Here is a 17,325-nt window from a genome sequence, read left to right as displayed (position 1 = left end):
CCAGCATTCCCTGGGGCAGCTTCTCCCCCAGGGAATGCTGGGTCAGCTGCCATCACATGGCTCAGGCCCGCAGGTCTGGGCTAATTTCAGACAATACTTAAGGCCTCCTGGTGAATACATTTGACAAACAATTTAATGATTACAACTCCTAGGATGAGAAACCCCTTCCTGGGCTTGGACATGGCTGCATGATTCTGTCCAGGAGAAGGGCCTGGGCTCAGCACAGGCCCACAATCCCCACCCCTCAGCAGCTGTCATGGGCTGGGCTGGGGACAGTGATGGAGGCAGGGAGGGGGGAGGCTGGCTGCAGTGCAGGATCTGCCACACATGACCCAAAGGATAAGTGTCAGGCATGCTCTCATTGTCTCCCTCTCCTCGTGCCACCCCCCATCTCTCTGGCTCTCTCCCAAGGTAGGGGATGGAGGCAGCTCCCAGCCTCCGATGACTTCTGGCCGCCCAGGGGGCCCTGTGCAGGAGGCAGGAGCACATCCCGGCTGGGCTGGGCACTTGGGCCCAAATGTAAGTGGTGGCACAGATTCAGCTAATCAATGAGGCCCCCAGCCAGGGGGGAAGAGCCAGGAGGTCTCCCATCTCCTCCTGCAGCCATGCTTAGAGACCAAAGAGATGAATCTCTTCTTTATTGTTACAAAACCAAAACCATGATGCATTCTCAACTTGTACCAAAGCATATTCACAAAGCAGCGGGGGCCCCGGGGTGGGGTGGGGGCAGCAGCGGTGCCCCTCAGGCCTCGAGGAGACCAGGCACTGGCAGGGGTGGGCAGGAAGCCAGGGGTCACTTGAGGCGGTAGAGGACCTTCCGCTGCAGCCGGTGCTGGATCTCTCCACGGCGCATCATCAGCTGCAAGACCTTGTAGATGGCGTGCTCAGGGTATTTCTGTGCAAAGAAGGGGCCTGGGCTGAGGAGGGGTTGGGGGTGCCCTCGGCCTTCCCAGCCTCACCTTTGGAGGCCCCCAGGATCCACCCTCCTCCCACAGGTAGGGACGGGAGAAAGACAGGGCGCGGGCGAGGGGCTCACAAGCCTCTCGGTGGTGCCCCGGCACGGGGCACTGTTCTTGGCCCAGAGGGCAGCGCATGCTGACCGCCACCCCCTGTTCAAAGATGAGGGAACTGGTCTGGGGCTTCCTGCCCACTTACACCCAACCTCCAACGGTCAGTCAGAAAGCGCCTGCCCTCCAGAGGCTTAAACCCCCTTCCCTCCTAGAATCAATACCATGGAGGGGCTCCGATGACAAAGGCTAGGCAATGGGAGTAGAAGGACCTGCCCAAGGTCACACGTCTAGGAAGTGTCGGAGGCCAGACTGGAGCCCAGAACCTCCCCGCCTCCAGGCCTGGCTCTGTCCACCGTGATGCCCCCCAGCGGCCCCTCATCCCCACCACGAAGCCACGTCAGACCCTGGCTCAGGCCCATTCAACCCTCCAGCAGCACTTATGAAACGCCAGCTGCATGCCAGGCACCGCGCTCTGTACTCGGAGCACAATGCCCGCCCGGGCTCCCTCCAGGAGCTGCCGGGCTGTGGGGTGGGAAGAAGGCATCTAAGTGGTTCAACTACTCACAAAAAGAACAACAGACACATGAGGGGACGGGGAGGGCCGAGAGTTGGGAAAGGGCAGGGTGGGGAGGGAGAAGGGGGGAGGGGCGCTACCTGCTTGCTGAAATCCTGCACGATGCTGTGCTCGGACACCTGGGAGCCGATGGCGAAGCGCCGCTTGAGCTGCTTCTCGATGCGGGTCAGCATCTCCTGGTCCTCTTGGCTGGTGAAGCCTTCCACCCCTACCAGACAGGACACGAGGCTGGGCCGGGGCCGTGCGAGGGCAGCCGGGAGCCCGAGACCTCGGCCCAGAGACTGCCCCCCCCCCAAGCAGCGCGAGCGGCTGGCCTGAGCCTCACCTGACAGGGTGCCAGACAGGGCGGCGTCCAGGGTGGACACCTGGAACAGCCTCAGGGCCTCTTCCACGTCGGCCTCAGTGGCAAACGGCTGGAGCTTCATCTTGCTGAGGGCCTCGGAGATGCGGACGATGGCCTCCAGCTGCCTGAGGGGGGAGAGGGGAGCTGAGTGGGGCTGGGGCGGGCCAGAGGTGGGGCCGCCCCCCTCCCCGGGCCGGCGCTCACCGCACAGTGATGGGGATGCTGGAGCGCCGCTCGCTCTCCCTCTCGTGCTGCCGGGCCCCGCTGCGCATCAGGATGTAGCGGTTCTTCAGCTTCTCGGCGGCCCCCGGGGACAGCCGGGGCCCGCACCTCCTGCAGCGGGGCAGAGGAAGGACCCGCTCAGCCCGGGCACACGCGGGCGGAGGGCTGTGGCTGTCCGGGGAGCCCGAGGCCCCAAGGGGAGGCTCGGGCCTCACAACCCCACGGGACCGTCAGGCTGGGATGGGGACGGCCTAAAAACGGGGCTCAGCACACGGCCCCCGACGCCCGGTCTGGACAAACGGTTAAGAAGGGGACGTGCAGGAGTTCGTGGTGGGCGGAAGGGTGGGGGCTCTGGCTGGGGTCGGGTCTCAATCTGCCCTGCCTCAGGGCCCGCCCCCGGCATCCTGGTCTCTGCAGCTGACCGGGGAGGGGACGCCGAGCCTGAGCAGCCCGCACGCACTCACAGCCGACAGTAAGCGATGAACTTCTTGAGGCGGCCCAGCTCGATCTCGCCCTCCACGGCCTCCGTCTGGGTCTGGGCGCTCACGTGCAGCGTGATGACGTGCTTGGCCAGCGTCTGGGGGCAGAGGGGCGCCGGGGGTCACACTTTGGACGGGGACACCGAGGCCCGCAGGGCGGTCTGTCAAAGGCCCCTGACACAGTGGGCCCCCATCCGCGCCAGGCCCAGCTCTTTCCATCCCCCAGAGCAGAGACGGAAGCGCAGAAAGTCCGGGGAGGAAGCGGGAGGCAGACAGGACAAAAGCCCTTCTGGTGCACAAAAGGGCCCTGGGCAGAGCTGGGGCTGGGCTATGGTGCCTTGCAGGGAGTGAGCTCCCTGTCCTGTCAGTGCCCAAGGAGGGAGAACGTGGGGGATCATGGGGGACGGGGCGGGCTCCAGGGGCAGATCCATACCATGTCTCTCTCCTCGTTGTGCTCATCCTTGACGATGAAGATCATGTCAAAGCGGGACAAGATGGTGGGCATGAAGTCGATGTTGTCCTCGCCTTTGGTCTCGTCCCAGCGGCCAAAGACGGAGTTGGCGGCGGCCAGCACGGAACAGCGGGAGTTCAGGGTCGTGGTGATGCCGGCCTGGGGGGTGGAGAGGGGGAGTCAGCCAGGGCAGCCCCAGCAAGGCCCGCCGGCCCCACCAACCCCGCCGTGTCCTACCTTGGCGATGGAGATGGTCTGTTGCTCCATGGCCTCGTGGATGGCCACTCGGTCATCTTCTCGCATCTGCTCAGAACACACAGCAGACACAATGGCAGGTGAGATCCAGCCCACACTCCAACCTCCCTACCAGTCTACATGCCAGAGAGGGATGGGGCCTGTGCAAAGGGCTACATTCGGACTCGAGACCAGAGTTCAGATCCTGCCTCTGTCACATCCATTTCCCCTCTGGAGGACTCCCCTTCCTCCTCCATAGTCAAGGGGCCAGACTAGCCTCCGGAGCTCAGGTGTTGGATCCCAGGATCCCACCAGAGGCCTCCTTGGTGGCAGGAGAAACGGCATTGAGAGCCAGCTGGGACCCACAGAACAAAACTAACATGGCAGCCGGCACTCTGAGCTACCAAAGCAATTCCCTCACAATAGCCCCACGGAGGAAGACATCCAGGCCTCATTGGGCCCCCTCAAAAGAAGAAGAAACGGAGGCTTAGAGGGGCTGAAAGGATTCTCCCAGGTCAGGATGGGTCAGAGGGCAGAACCTGAACTCAGCTCATCCTGACTCCAAGGTTGGCTCTCTCCACTCTGGCCCAGGATTAAACTCTAATCATCCCGCAAAACCGTGGGAGGAGAGACAGACCCAGAGGAGAGACAGGTGGATAGACAGGAGGGAGGGAGGGAGATGGATGGACGAAGACAGATACGGATGATACCCAGATACAAGGGTGGATGGATGGACAGAGTGGACAAGGATAGATGGCCGAGATGGAGACAGAGAGGACGCGATGAAGGGAGAGGCACGGCAGAAGGCAGAGATAGCTCTATCTCGCTGGCTCCATCAGCGCTGCGCTCCAGCCCAGGACCAGGGACTGGCTCCCCCTTACCTTGTCAAACTCGTCGATACACACCACGCCACCGTCAGCCAGGACCATGGCGCCCCCTTCCATGATGAAGTTGCGGGAGGATGGGTCCCTCATCACAGAGGCGGTCAGACCGGCCGCGCTGCTGCCCTTTCCGGAAGTATACACCTGGCAGACAGGAGGGGGAGGCCTTCAGGGGAGGGGCTCCGGCGCTTTCCTAAGCCCTGACTAAAAAGGCAGCAGAGAGAGGACAGAGCGGGCTCCGGCTATCAGGAGGCCCAAGGTCGACACCTCAGACTGAACCCTGGGAGTCCCAGCTCGGACCCCTGACCCCATCCCTGGAAAGGTGGGGGTCTCCGGCTGTAGAGTTCTACAACACACATCAGACCTTCTCCTACTGCCCGTTGGTGTGCTTAACTGCTTTTCCTCCCCTCCTCTAGTTCACTCTTTCGGCATAAGCTGGGGTGTGTGCTCTGGGGCTGCGTCCAGGCCCCCTTGAACAGTCCGGAGAAGCCATGGGTTCCTTCTCGGAATCATGTTTGGGCATAACTGAAGGAAATGTTTCACCGCAGAAGTCAATAACAATCAAGAAGTCACCCTGCCCCGTCCAAGCTCCCAAACCCCCGCCATCTCCCCACGCTCGGATCCTCTCACAAGGGTTAGTGCTCCTCTCTGCAAGAAGGGGAAGAGATGTTTTGAGAAATGTAGGGCATGTACCAACTAGAAACACCAAGCAACATTTGTTTTTAAAAAACCAAAAATACAAGTCCCAGAAGGGCAGTTTTAAAGGCTCCAGGCTGAGTTTACTGTGTTCAGTTAGTATAAACTTCAAACGAAGAGGGAGCTGCAGAGCCCTGAGATTCAGGTACTTGAACAGTCCAGCTTTCCTATTCAACTGGGTCAATGGATGTGGTTCCTTTTATTTGGTGTTTTGTGCAATTCAGAATAAAAGAAATTTTAGATTTTTTTAAAGAGACTGAATTAGGGCAGCTGGGTGGCTCCGTGGATAGTCAGGCCCAGAAACAGGAGGTCCTGGGTTCAAATTCACCTCAGACACTTCCTAGTTGGGTGACCCTAAACAAGTCACTTAACTCCCATTGCCTAGCCCTCCCCACTCTACTGCCTTGGAACTAAGCCACATTATGATTCTAAGAAAGAAGGTAAGGGTTTAAAAAATGTAGTGATCCAGACATACATTAGGAGGGGAAAAGCCAAGGATGGGATTCTCCAGGTTCAGAAGCCCTGATGGGGAGAGCCAGAGGCTTGGAGAGTTAGGAGGGATCCCAGGGGTGCTGCACCCATGGCCCTCAGGTGTCCCCCCACCCCACCCCCTGTGGCCGCGTGATGGGACACAGGACGCAGGGCCAAAAGCGGCTGCAGAGCTGGGAAGGAACTTTGAGGTCACCAATCTTACAAATGAGGAAATGGGCCACAAAGGGAGAGTTGGGTCCGGAGGGCTAAGCCTCCCCCGCATGTTCCCTCTACATCCCAGCCAGCCGTCCTCCGGCCACTCTAATTGCTCAGGATTCTTTCCAACAGCACTGGCAGGAGTCAGGATCCATCTGCCCCAGCCCATTGCTTGAAGGGCCCTGGCTCAGCCGGGGATGCTTACCCCAATGGGGGAACATCTCTCCACGAACTTCAGGAGCTGAGACTTGGCCGTCCCGGGGTCCCCCAGCATCAGGAGGTTGATGTCACCTCGGCGTGTGAGTCCATCTGGGAGTCTGGGGAGATGAAAGCCTGAGGGTGAGGCTGCTGAGAGCCCCTGAGGATAAGGTCTGCCCCTGCTCTGTCACTCTAGCCAGCACGCCAAAGCTTGCTGAACGGTAAGCCATCCGAGGACAGGACTTGGACCCATTTCATCTTTGGAACACGTTTGTGACATGAACTTCAAATACAAATGCCTCTGGAAAGGGCCACCCAGGGACGGGGCAGAAAGGCTGAAAGCTGGGTCACAGCCAAAGGGGACCTGGGAAGGTCTCACATCCTGGGCCTGCCCCACCAAAGCCAGGCTGCTGAAGCCCAGAGACCCCTCCTCACAACAGTGTTTTTAAAAGCATCAAGGAAGATACACAAGATAAGGAACCAATTCTATTAAAAGTTACCAAAACATTTGTAAAAATAAGATTATATGGGGCAGTTAGGAAGCCCAGGACAGGAGGTCATAGGTTCATATCTGGCCTCAGACACTTCCTAGCTGTGTGACCCTGGGCAAGTCCCTTAACCCCCATTGCCTGGCCCTTAATACACTTCTGGCTTGGAACCAATACTTAGTACTGATTCTGAGACAAAAGATGATGGTTTAAGAGTCATGGAGCCCAGATTGAGACCCCTGGCCAAATACCCTCAGTTTACAGAAAAGGAAACTAAGGCCAGAGGTCAAGTGACTGATCCCCCAGGTCAGAAGAGGAGCCGAGAATCGCCCCCAAATGCCAGCTTCCTTCTGCCCGCATCATTGTGTGTGCACTAAACACCACCCTCATCCTAGAACAGTCATCACTCCCAGAATCCTGCCCATCGCCCGCTCCTCTCACCTTTTGCGGGAGCCCCCAAAGAGGAGGCAGGCGATGGCCTTCTTGATGTCGGAGCCCCCAAAGATGGAGGGGGCGATGCTCTTGGAAATGACCTCGTATATGTTGGGCATGGCTGCCAGCCGCCGAAACTCCTCCTCCTCCTGGGGGGTCACAGCCCCGGCAAAGCTGCGGCCTGAGGGAGGGCAAGTCTGGGTGAGCCAGGACCACAGAGGACGGGACCCTGGCTCCAGAGGCCGACTCGTCTAACCCCCTCATTTGACTGAGGAGGAAACTGAAGCCCAGGGAGGGGAAGCAACTAGTCTAAGTTAAGAAAAGCTCATGGGGAGCAGAGGTGGGATTGTCGAGCCCAAGCCCCTCAGGGCCCAAGGAAAGAAAGTGATCTTTCCAAGGTCTCTCAGGCGGGATGGGGGAGGGCCCCTCTGGCCTGTCTCTCCTAATCACACACATCACAGAAAGTCACGGCAGAGTGAGGCCTCAGGGGTCAATGAACCAAAACTCATTTTACAGATGTGGAAATTGAGGCCTCAGGAGGACAACTCAAGTGGCCCACTGTCATCCAGCAAATCCATGGCCAATCTGGGACTAGAACTCGGGGGCTCTCGACTCCCTGTCCAGCCATCCATCCGTCTAATTTCACTGGACTTTGTGGTTCTGAATTCACCGTGTCTAATGGCCCAGAGTTCTCCCTTCTCTCTGTGTCTTTCCAGATCAGAAGCCCACCACCACTCCCCCACTACACGGCCTCCCTGATTAGAACGGCAGGTCTTGAAAGTTAGATGTTGAATTTAGTTAAGAGAAAAGCAAGCTGTTCATAATGGAGACTCACCATTTCATGGCCCATCTGCTTATTCTATTCTTTAGGTATATGGAAATGCCCATTTATTCGGGTTTAGAAAGTTAGAACAAATAGAATGGAAATTCCTCAAGGGGAGGGACTGTCCTGCTTTTGTACTTGTTTCTCTAGTACTGAGCACAGTGCTTACTTGGCACAAAGTAAGTGACTGATAAATATATACAGTGATCCCTCCTCTAAGGCAGGAGTTATGGTCCAGACACCCCACAGACAGATGCTACAGTCACTGAGCCAATCAGTGCCCAGGATACAGAACACAGAGCTGTGGTTGGTCACCTTTCATCAGCCAATAGTGCGCCCTGTACAACCTCACATTGGCAAACTTGCATAAGCAGTAGTGGCATACTGCATTTCCATTATGTACAGTATAGTATTCACCCACAAAATCCCATGATACAGCGAAAACTCTGTGATAGATACATCCTTTTCTTAAACTCAAGATACAGTGAAGCCACGATAAGTGAACTGCAATATAGCAAGGGATGACTTTTTATCCATTCATTATCCACCTATCCATTCATTCCTCTATCTATCCAATCACCTATCAACCCACCCATCCATCCATGTATTCATGCATCCATTCATTCTCCCATAGGTCTATGCATTCATCCATCTATCCACCCACCCATCCACCCACTTACCCATGTATCCATTCATTCCCCCATTCCTCTACCCACCCACCCATCTATCCAACCATGTATCCATGCATTTATTCATTCCCCCATCCATCTTCCCAGTCACCCATTCATGTATCCATTCCCACAATCATTACTGTAGGCCAGGCCCTATTTCACTCAAAACTGGACTGGCATATTAGCTGCCTAACTCTTCCTCCTGACTCCAGTCTCTTGCCCATGCCCATGCCCATGCTGCTTCTAGAGGAACACACCGACTGACAACTGATAATGCACGAGAGAGGGAAAACAGAAGGACTGGAAATGAGGGGCAGCTCAAGTTCAAATTCAGGCTCTGCCACTTACTACCTCCTACATGACCTTGATCCAGTGCCTTCTCCTCTGTGGGCCTCAGCGTCCCCCATCTCTAAGAGTGTTGGCCACCAACTTTCAATGCCATGACCCCTGGGTGGATGCCAGGGCTGCCCCCGTTGCATCTGGCTCACCTGAACCATCAGTGTCCACCTGGATGCCCAGGACACGGATGTAGGAACTCCGGATGCCTACGCCTACCCGGTCACGGCCCTTGGAGGAGTTCATGCCAAATTTCTTGATAGAGTAGATGCCCATGATGGTGACGCGATTGCCGGGGACAACCTTGTCACACAGGTACCTGGAGGAGAGGAAGAAGGTGACACGAGTTAAGTTGTAGAATGTGGCAGGGCTTCTCTTCTGTAAAAGTGAGCCACCAGACAAGAGCACAGGCAGGGTTCGCTGTTCTAAATCCCCAAAGTCATTGGGCCTCACCCCTCCTCCAGAGGATACAGGATCCCCTCCACAGATCCACAAGCCTTGATTAAGCGTGTCGAGTGTGCCAGGAATTGGAGACACAAAACCCGAATGGCTCCTGGCCTCAGGAGGCTGAAGTTTTCAGGAGTCAGTACCCACATGAGTATACAATAGCCTCCTGCCCCAACATACCCAGAGAGCTGGCAGGGGGAACCCTTCAGTGCCCCCGTGCCCTCACCTGTCACAATAAAGCTGCATGTGCCTCGGCATCTCTCCATGGGGGACAGCATCCGGGGCCTCCTGAAGCTTCAGGGTCTGGAAGTCCACACACTTGCACTTGTCAGGCATGATGAAGTAGGGGTCCAAGGGGCACTTGGGGCGCCCGGCCTGGTCCCTGGGGGGCAGAGGGCAAGAAGGTCAAGTAGGAGCCCCAGACCCCCCACCCTGCTCCACCACAGCCTCACCAAGGAGGCAAGAAGAGCCCGAGGCAGGCTCCCGGCTCCTTACGTATTGCACTTCCTGGGCAGAGCGTAGCCCTCCAGGCCTGGGCGCACACTGATGTTATTGATGGTGCTACGGCAGCTGCGGCACTGGATAGCAATGCGTGTGGCCTTGGAGCGGACTGCTGTGGCTGCGATGATAATGCCTGGGATCTTCACCAGGTGTGACATCATGTCCGACTATGTCAAGAACACAAGGGTCAGAGGAGAGCCTTCCCCTGCATCTCTGAGAACAGCCAGGCCAAGAGCAGAGAGCCAGGGGAAGGGGCCAGCAACAGAACCACCAACCCCTACAGCTGGGACACAGAGCCCAGGGAGGCCCAAGCACTCAACCCCAGGCATAGCCAGTGGGGAGCAGCTGTGAAAGAGGAGGGGGCAGGGGGAGGGAAAGGAAGGAAGGGGAGAGGGAGGGAGAAAGACCCCATACCCCATAAGCTGTTATCCAACATCTGCTTGAATACCATTAATGGTGGGGAATTTACTACCTACTACTCCAAGGATGCTAGATGGTACAATGGATAGAAAGATGGCCCTGAAGTAAGACAGGCCTGAATTAAAATTCAGCCTCAGACACTTCCTAGCTATATGACCCTGGGCAAGTCACTTGACCCCACTTCCTAGCCTTCCCAATCTTCTACCTTGGAACCAAGACACAGTACTAATTTGAGGACAGAAGGTAAGCGTTTAAGGAAACAAAAAGCTCCTTGTCCATATCACACCAATGTTGGCCTTGGCTTCTCCTCCAGCAGGTCCTGTCAGGCTCACCTTCAGGCTGCGAATGTTGGAGGGGCTGGCATCAGACTTCAGCATGACCTGGATGTCTTGCAGAGTTTCCTCCCCCTCAGGCCTAGGCCGGGTTACCTCATCTGCCACCTCCTTGGCTGCCTCTTCCAGCTGGAAAAGGAAGATGACAGGGTTTTGGGACCCACTGGGAACTGAGGCAGGATGGGGAGGGCACCTGAGACAAGGACCTACCAGCTTCAGGTGCTCAGCTGGCTGTTTATATAGATGGTCAGCCAGGTCCTCATCAAAGCTGGCCAGATCTTCCATCTCTACTTCAATCCAGTATTCCCCTAGGTTGTAATGGCGCTTGAGCTCATCCCTGAGACAGACAAAACATGAGAGTTGGAGCCAGAGACACCAAAGTCCCCCCAGGCTGACCAGAGGCAAGCCAGGCCCAGCACCCTGCTTGTAGCCCCCATGGAATGAGCTACCATGGCTCCATTCCCAAATCCTTGGACTTCCCAGGCCAAAGCATACTTCCTCCAGACATGCAGGCTTCCCCCAATAATGTAAGCTCCTGGCAAGGAAGAGGGGAGAAAGGAAAAAGGAAGGAAGGAAGGAAGGAAGGAAGGAAGGAAGGAAGGAAGGAAGGAAGGAAGGAAGGAAGGAAGGAAGGAAGGAAGGAAGGAAGGAAGGAAGGAAGGAAGGAAGGAAGGAAGGAAGGAAGGAAGGAAGGAAGAAAAGAAGGAAGGAAGAAAAGAAGGAAGGAAGGAAGGAATTTGTTAAACACCTACTATGCCAGGCACTGTACCAAGCACTTTACCAATATTATCTATTTGGCCTCATTTAAAGGTTAGGAACTATGGTCATTGTGGTGTATGGATTTCTAGTCTAACCACTTAACACATTAAGTGCCCAATATTTTTTTCCATGTCTTTCAGTGCTCAGCCCAGGGCTCTGTACATGGCTTGAATCAATCTTTGTCTCATTCCACAGAAAAGGAAACTCTAAGGTACCGATTCCGGGAATAATGGGAGCTTGGTATTTTTCTACTGAACTAAATCCCTGCTCCTGGGCATTTCTTGGGTCAGGTGATTCCTATAGAAAGTCTTCCCTGATTGCTCCCCCCCCCCCCCATTATTTCTTAGTGCTCTCTCCCTGGAGGTTTTGAAGGACTGTTTTTGCCTTTCTTTGTATACTCAGCACCTGGCATAATGGCTAGTAAATTGTTGGACTTTAATAAATTCATAGACTGACTGATACACAGATCCCCTCAATTCTCAGGGGGTGAAGAGTTCCACTTTCTATAGCCTGAACAAGGAAAGCAGGGATGCTTGGCTCTGCCCCTTATTGCAGTGAGACCTTGGGTAAGTCACTTGATGTCCTCACGGTTAATTTCCTAAGAGGGTGCGAGATGATTTGGCCAGTAACCCAGCTCTGCCATCCCCCCTCCCCACCCACCCCCGCCCCATTCTAAGGCCCCTCCCACCTGACATCTGCTGTTCTAGGTCCCCTCCCATTTGGCAGTCTCTGCTCTCAGTCCCCTATCTACTAATATATTCTCTGGTCCCGAGTCACTCAGCCCTCAGCCGGGGGACTGGGCTAGCGTCCATCCTCGCACCTGTATTTGAAAGTGAAACCGGTGCGATCTGTGCCCACCCGGTATTGGCGCAAGAACTCCTTGAAGCGTTTCTGCAGCTGCGACTTTCGCGCCTGCCCCTCTTCGGCCCCGGGGTCGCCCCCGAAGCTGTCGCTATAGAAGATCCCGGGGTCATCGAAGCCGGACATGCCTGTGGCTGCAGCGTCTGGATGGGGGTAAGGCGCGAAAAGGGCTCATGAAGGGCCGGCCCCAGTGGCTGGGGTAAGTCTCCCGACCCGCCCCGACCCCCCCTTTCCCGCTACCCCCAATCTTCCCCTGGGCCCCCTCGGCCCAGTCACTCCAGCCGGTACCCCCTTTTTTCCTGCCCACCGCTTCCACGTTACCTGAACCGAGAAACCCAGGCGGCCTGAGTACTTTCGCGGGAAAAACCCAGACACGGATGTTCTGCCGCCGGGGACCGGAGTCATCCTATTGGCTCACGTTGGGGCAATGAGCCTCGCCATTGGCCAGCCAGTGTATTCGACATAGACTCCGCCTTCCTCTCGCCCGCGCAGGCGCAGCCTGGACTGGGAGCCCCGCATTGGCCCGCGCTGCTCTTACGTAATGACCACTCCCTGCCCCGCCGGCCCCATTTTGTGGACCCGGGAAAGTTTGGCGCGAAACTGCTGCGGGTGAGGAAGAAGGCCCGGGCTGCTGAGAGGGAGCAGAAATGGCGGAGGGGGCGGGGAATCAGTGGAGAAGGAGGTGTGGTTTGGTGGGGAAAGGGGTGAAGCTTAGGTAGCGAAACTGCAGCTCCTGCGCCCCCTCCCGCTGCCAGGAAAAAGCTTCTGGTTCTCCAGTCCCCAAGATCCTCCTTTGGAGGGTCATAGTCGTAATTCACACCACCAATGAATACTAATTATGATAACCATAACTAATGCATCCCACTCTTTCGGATTCTCTCATAAATTACATGACACCATACAGATCAATATCACCTATTACAGAGATCGATCTTTGCCCCCGTAATACCTCACTGGGTCTTCATTGCATCATGCACTTAGACTTGAAAGAGAGACCCTACACTCAGTTCTTGTCTAACCTTGTTTCGCAGAGGGGGAAACTGAAGCTGCACATTTAGGATGGGGAAGAACCAGAACTTGAATTAGAGACCGAGTTCTGAATCAAAAGGAACCCATGAAGAAAAAAACATTCCATCCCCTTTAGTTTCTCTTCCTACTAGGGTGCAGTGAGTGATGTGACCTTCTTTCTCCCATCCCTCCCTTCATATTGTAGGCAGGGGTTTTGCTAAGGTTCCTGAATTCAGAGCAATCTACTTTGGTTATCAAAAAGACCATTTTCTTTTTTCATTTTTTTTAACCCTCTATCTTAACCTTCTATCTTAAAATCAATACTCTGTATTGGTTCTGTCACAGAAGAATGAATGGAAAGGGCTTGTCAACTAGAAAAACGCAGAACTATTAAATAGTCAAAATCACTCTTTAATCAAGGGAAAAGGGGTTAACGCTACTAATACGACAACAGAGCTGCTTCCCATGACTGCCCAGAGTCAAGACGCCCTGGTCACTAGCCCCTGGGAATGCCACCGACTCAGGATGGACTCCAGGGAACAAAAGAACTTGGGGAACCTATATACCCTTTGGAAATCCAGGGGCAGGGAAAGATGATTGACATCACTATGGCTACAAGGAAAATGGGAGTGTTCAAACTACACGGACAAGATACAATCAAGCTAGAAGCTAGGGTGCAAGAGAAGGGGCTGCTTGCAATGGATACTAAAGGATGGTTCATGCCCAGGTCTGACCTTCCTGAGAAAGGTTTTAATACAATAGGGGAGCTACCTAAAACAAAGAAAGTCCTTAGCATATGCTTATCTCACCCAACCAGGATTATCATTTCCCTTCAGGGTAGATTCTCATGGGAACAGGGAACAAGTACAAGTTTTGGGGGTCTCCAATCTACAAGCTAAATCTAAAATTGGGGTTCATCAGATCCCACTAGGTAACAAGTTTGGGATTCCTAAATTCCATGTTGACAGACTACACAGTGGAGGTTAGGTGACTTGCACAGAATCACACTGCTAAGAAGCACAAAGACTATTTTCTAGACTGCCCTAAAGTGATTCTAATTCAAGTGGGCATCTCCCTCTTCGCTCTTGTAGAAACTTAAAAAATGATTAAAACCATGGATTTGTTGGCATTTTTCCCTTCTCCTGAAGCTCTCAGAACCTCTAGGTCAAGATGAAATCCTGACCATCAGGCAGAGTTCTAATTCCCTGAATGATTTTTAGTTCTTTGCATTTCTGCTTGCCACATATTCACCCCGACTCCCAACTGGAGAATAAACATTCAGATATGTACCACAAACCAGGTATGATTGGTCATGGATCCCAGTCAAGGAAAAACGCTTGGAAAACACAAATTCCACCCATCCTAAATAGCTCTCACTCTGAGAGTTACCCTCCCTCTGCTGCTCTCCAGAACCAAAATTCCAATGCCCTCGAATTCTCCACTCAGGTTATTGCCATCTTACTAAGGCTGTGGTGTTCATCCCCTAGGGAGAGAAAGCTATCTGTCTGGATCACAAGCCCCAGAACTGACCTACCAGATCTGATTACAGAACCACAGAAGGTTAAAGCTGGAACAAAACACCCAGATGATAGATTGGGAAGTGGAAATACAAAGAAGAAGGGGGAGCAGGGAGACTGACTTACTCAAGGATCCTGGGACACTGCTTAGAGCAGGACAAGGTTTTAGAGGTAGGGAAAAAATAAAAGGTGATGTATCCAATTCAAAACAATATTTATTAAATGCCTACTATGTGCAAGATGCTATTTTAGGAGCTGGAAACCCAAAGGTCAGACTAGAAAACAGTTCCTGACCTCAAGAAGCTTACCTTCTCCTGAATGGACACATCCTATCTGCAACTCTGCCCCTTCTTTCCACTCCCATCCACCATCCTAGTTCAGGTCTTCATCACCTCTCATGCCAGTACTTTTGTTCCCAGGGTCAGGAACAGTGTCTGGTATATAGTGGGCACTTAATAAATGTTTTCGAGTGATCAAAGATGAACACAGTAAGTATATTAGAAGAATATCTATTAGTGAATGCTAACAAGTAGGGAAGACTACCTGGAGGAGGTACAACCTGATCTAGTCCCTTCATTCTACAGGTGAAGAAAATGACAACTCTCTTTATTTGGGTAAAGGGGTTAGAATCCAGCTATAGTCAATTCATTGTGCATTTACTAATTCACCTTTATCAAGAGAAATTATGGACTGAATGTTGACTTTGAGTCAGAGGGCCTGGGTTCAAATCCTATCTGATAGAATTTAAGATCATTTCTGTGCTGACTCTTGGGTCTCTGTTTCATCATCTAAAAAATGAAAGGGCACCTAGGTAGCTCAGTGGATAGAGCACCAGACCTGGGGATAAAAGGTCCTGAGCAAATCACTTAACCCCCATTGCCTGGCTTTTACCACTCTTCTACCTTGGAACCAATACACAGTATTGATTCTGAGATGGAAGGTGAGGGTTAAAAAAAAATAAAAAGACAATTGAGGGGCAGCTAAGTGGCTCAGTGGATAGAGCACCAGGTCTGGAAACAAGAAGTCCTGAGTTCAAATGTGGCCTCAGACACTTCTCAGCTATGTGACCCTGAGCAAATCACTTAGCCCCATTTGCCTAGCTCTTGCCTTTCTGTCTCGGAGTTGTTACTAAGGCAGCCAGTAAGGGTATAAAAAAAAGTAAAGACATTTATTCGATGCTTTCTGTGGGTATGGCTATGTATAGGGGATACAGATCCCAAGGCAGGAGAGCCATTGCCCTCCCAGAATTCCCTTCCTTTTTAACCAGGTCCACATAGTTTCTAAGGTAAAGAGCTGGGATTGAGCCTCGGGTCCTGCACCTCCCAGCCCTGCCACTCTTGCCCCTTCCCCCCCAGTTTGCTGATCTGGATTAAATAAGGGGTAAACAGAGACCCGGTAACCCCCACAGAGGCACTAGATGTTGTCTGTAGCTCTCCCTGTGGCTGACAAGCCAGCATCAAAGAGCCTGGCGGCTGGGTCAGGTCGAGTGTCTGTGGTTAAGGCCGGAGCCCAGGAGTCTGGCCTCAGATCCCAGCTTTGCCACATGGGCCGTTATTTTCTGCCCCTGTGCGATGGGCTGGCCCCCAAGGACGCGGCCTCTGTCCAGGGAGGAGGAGCCTCCGGGCCCAGTCACTGCAACTGCAGTTGTGGCCATGGGAAACTCCTCAGCCCAGATGGATGGTGAAGATGCAACTGAAGTTAATTATAATCACCCACTGAGCTCAAGGCTAAAATGAGAGAAATGGAGGGTTGTCATGGTGAGCCCAGGGGACCATACACAGAAGGGACTTCAGAGGTCAGCTAGGCCAACCCCCAACTAACAGCGCAGGTCTGGTGCCAGCTCCTACGGGAAGCCTTCCCTGATCACCCCACCCATACCATCCCCTGGCACTCCAATTATTTTGCTTTTAATCTTAGTTTAGTTAGAGGAGGATGATAATAATATGTTTATATTACTCCAATTATGTGACAAGCACTTCTGCAAATATTATCTCACCAACCAGCAATCTATCAACAAAAATTTCTTAAGTGTCTGCTGTGGTTCAGATACTGTGCTAGGCATACCGGTTCCTACCCTTGGAATCATCTTTGACTTTCTATAAGTAGGCAGGGCCTCATCTTCCTCACCTTCCCTGGAGCTTCCCTCTTTATTTCCAGTCCTCTCTCCCTTTCCCTCCTTCCTTTTTCCTCCCTTCCTTCCTTTCTCTTTTTCCTTCCTTCTCTTTCTCTTTTTCCTTCCTTCTCTTTCTTTTTCTTTCTTCCTTCCTTTTCTTCCTTCATTTTTTCTTTGTTCCTTTTCCCCTTCCTTTCTTCCTCTCAGAGACCCAAAATAAGAAATTCTTCAATGGATCTCAATAGGCTATGATCTAAAATCCATGAAGACAGGCACCTCATCTTATCTAAATTTTGTATCTGTCTTAGGACCAGCAACACATGACTTGTAATAAATGTTTATTGAATGACTATCGGGCTTTTCATATTACTTAACCCTCAATTATACATTGCTTGATTTTTGTTTTTGGCTGCATTGCATCTCCTGGGGAAGGCTATCCTCTCCCTGAAAAGCAAAGACCATAAAAGCATCATAAATTTGGGAAAGCTTAGGCATCATCTAGTTGAAGGAGAGGGCCTTTACCTGGGGTCCATGGATCCCTGATATAGCCATGGATAGATTTTAAAAGGATCCAGGAACTTGGATGGGGAAAAAATGACATCGTTAGTTTCATTAACCTCTAATTAAACGTCATCATTTCCTTCAGTTCCCCAAACTATCGATAGCATCCAGGACAAAAAGATCAAGATACTCTGGTCTAGTACAACCCTCTCTGCCATTTGATAGATGAGGAAACTGAAGTCCCCAGGGGAGAGTCCAACAGCCTTGGTCCTGTGTCTCTTATCCAAGGCCCCAGGATGCAATACTGTGATCTGGGTAGGGCAGGCTCATCACAAATCCCT

The 17,325-nt window shown here is 53.1% G+C and overlaps 1 protein-coding gene across 1 annotated transcript; it reads right to left on the bottom strand.

The window, feature by feature from the left end:
- Window positions 1-621: 621 nt before the first annotated feature.
- MCM5 (minichromosome maintenance complex component 5) lies at window positions 622-12,489 on the bottom strand. Its single transcript, XM_056798824.1, has 17 exons — window positions 12,167-12,489; window positions 11,805-11,988; window positions 10,436-10,562; window positions 10,226-10,354; window positions 9,468-9,640; window positions 9,199-9,354; window positions 8,678-8,844; window positions 6,705-6,876; window positions 5,783-5,894; window positions 4,195-4,338; window positions 3,317-3,382; window positions 3,062-3,238; window positions 2,614-2,726; window positions 2,132-2,260; window positions 1,910-2,052; window positions 1,665-1,792; window positions 622-895 (listed from the first exon to the last, which is right to left on the bottom strand). Exons 2-17 carry the CDS (start codon window positions 11,969-11,971, stop codon window positions 794-796), a joined length of 2,205 nt encoding a protein of 734 aa, XP_056654802.1. The 5' UTR covers window positions 11,972-11,988; window positions 12,167-12,489; the 3' UTR covers window positions 622-793.
- Between the last annotated feature and the right edge of the window lie 4,836 nt (window positions 12,490-17,325).

The sequence above is a fragment of the Monodelphis domestica genome, chromosome 5 (genome assembly GCF_027887165.1).
Source record: "Monodelphis domestica isolate mMonDom1 chromosome 5, mMonDom1.pri, whole genome shotgun sequence".
NCBI classification, from domain to species: Eukaryota; Metazoa; Chordata; class Mammalia; order Didelphimorphia; family Didelphidae; genus Monodelphis; species Monodelphis domestica.
This window is presented reverse-complemented; position numbering and strand designations above follow the sequence as displayed.

Excerpts from the sequence above, each read along its gene's own strand:
- MCM5 (XM_056798824.1), bottom strand. The coding sequence starts at position 11,971 with ATGTCCGGCTTCGATGACCCCGGGATCTTCTATAGCGACAGCTTCGGG. Across the intron at positions 6,877-8,677 it reads GGTGGACACTGATGGTTCAG|GCCGCAGCTTTGCCGGGGCT; the intron begins GTGAGCCAGATG and ends GCCCTCCCTCAG. Across the intron at positions 4,339-5,782 it reads AGAGATGTTCCCCCATTGGG|GTGTATACTTCCGGAAAGGG; the intron begins GTAAGCATCCCC and ends CCTGTCTGCCAG.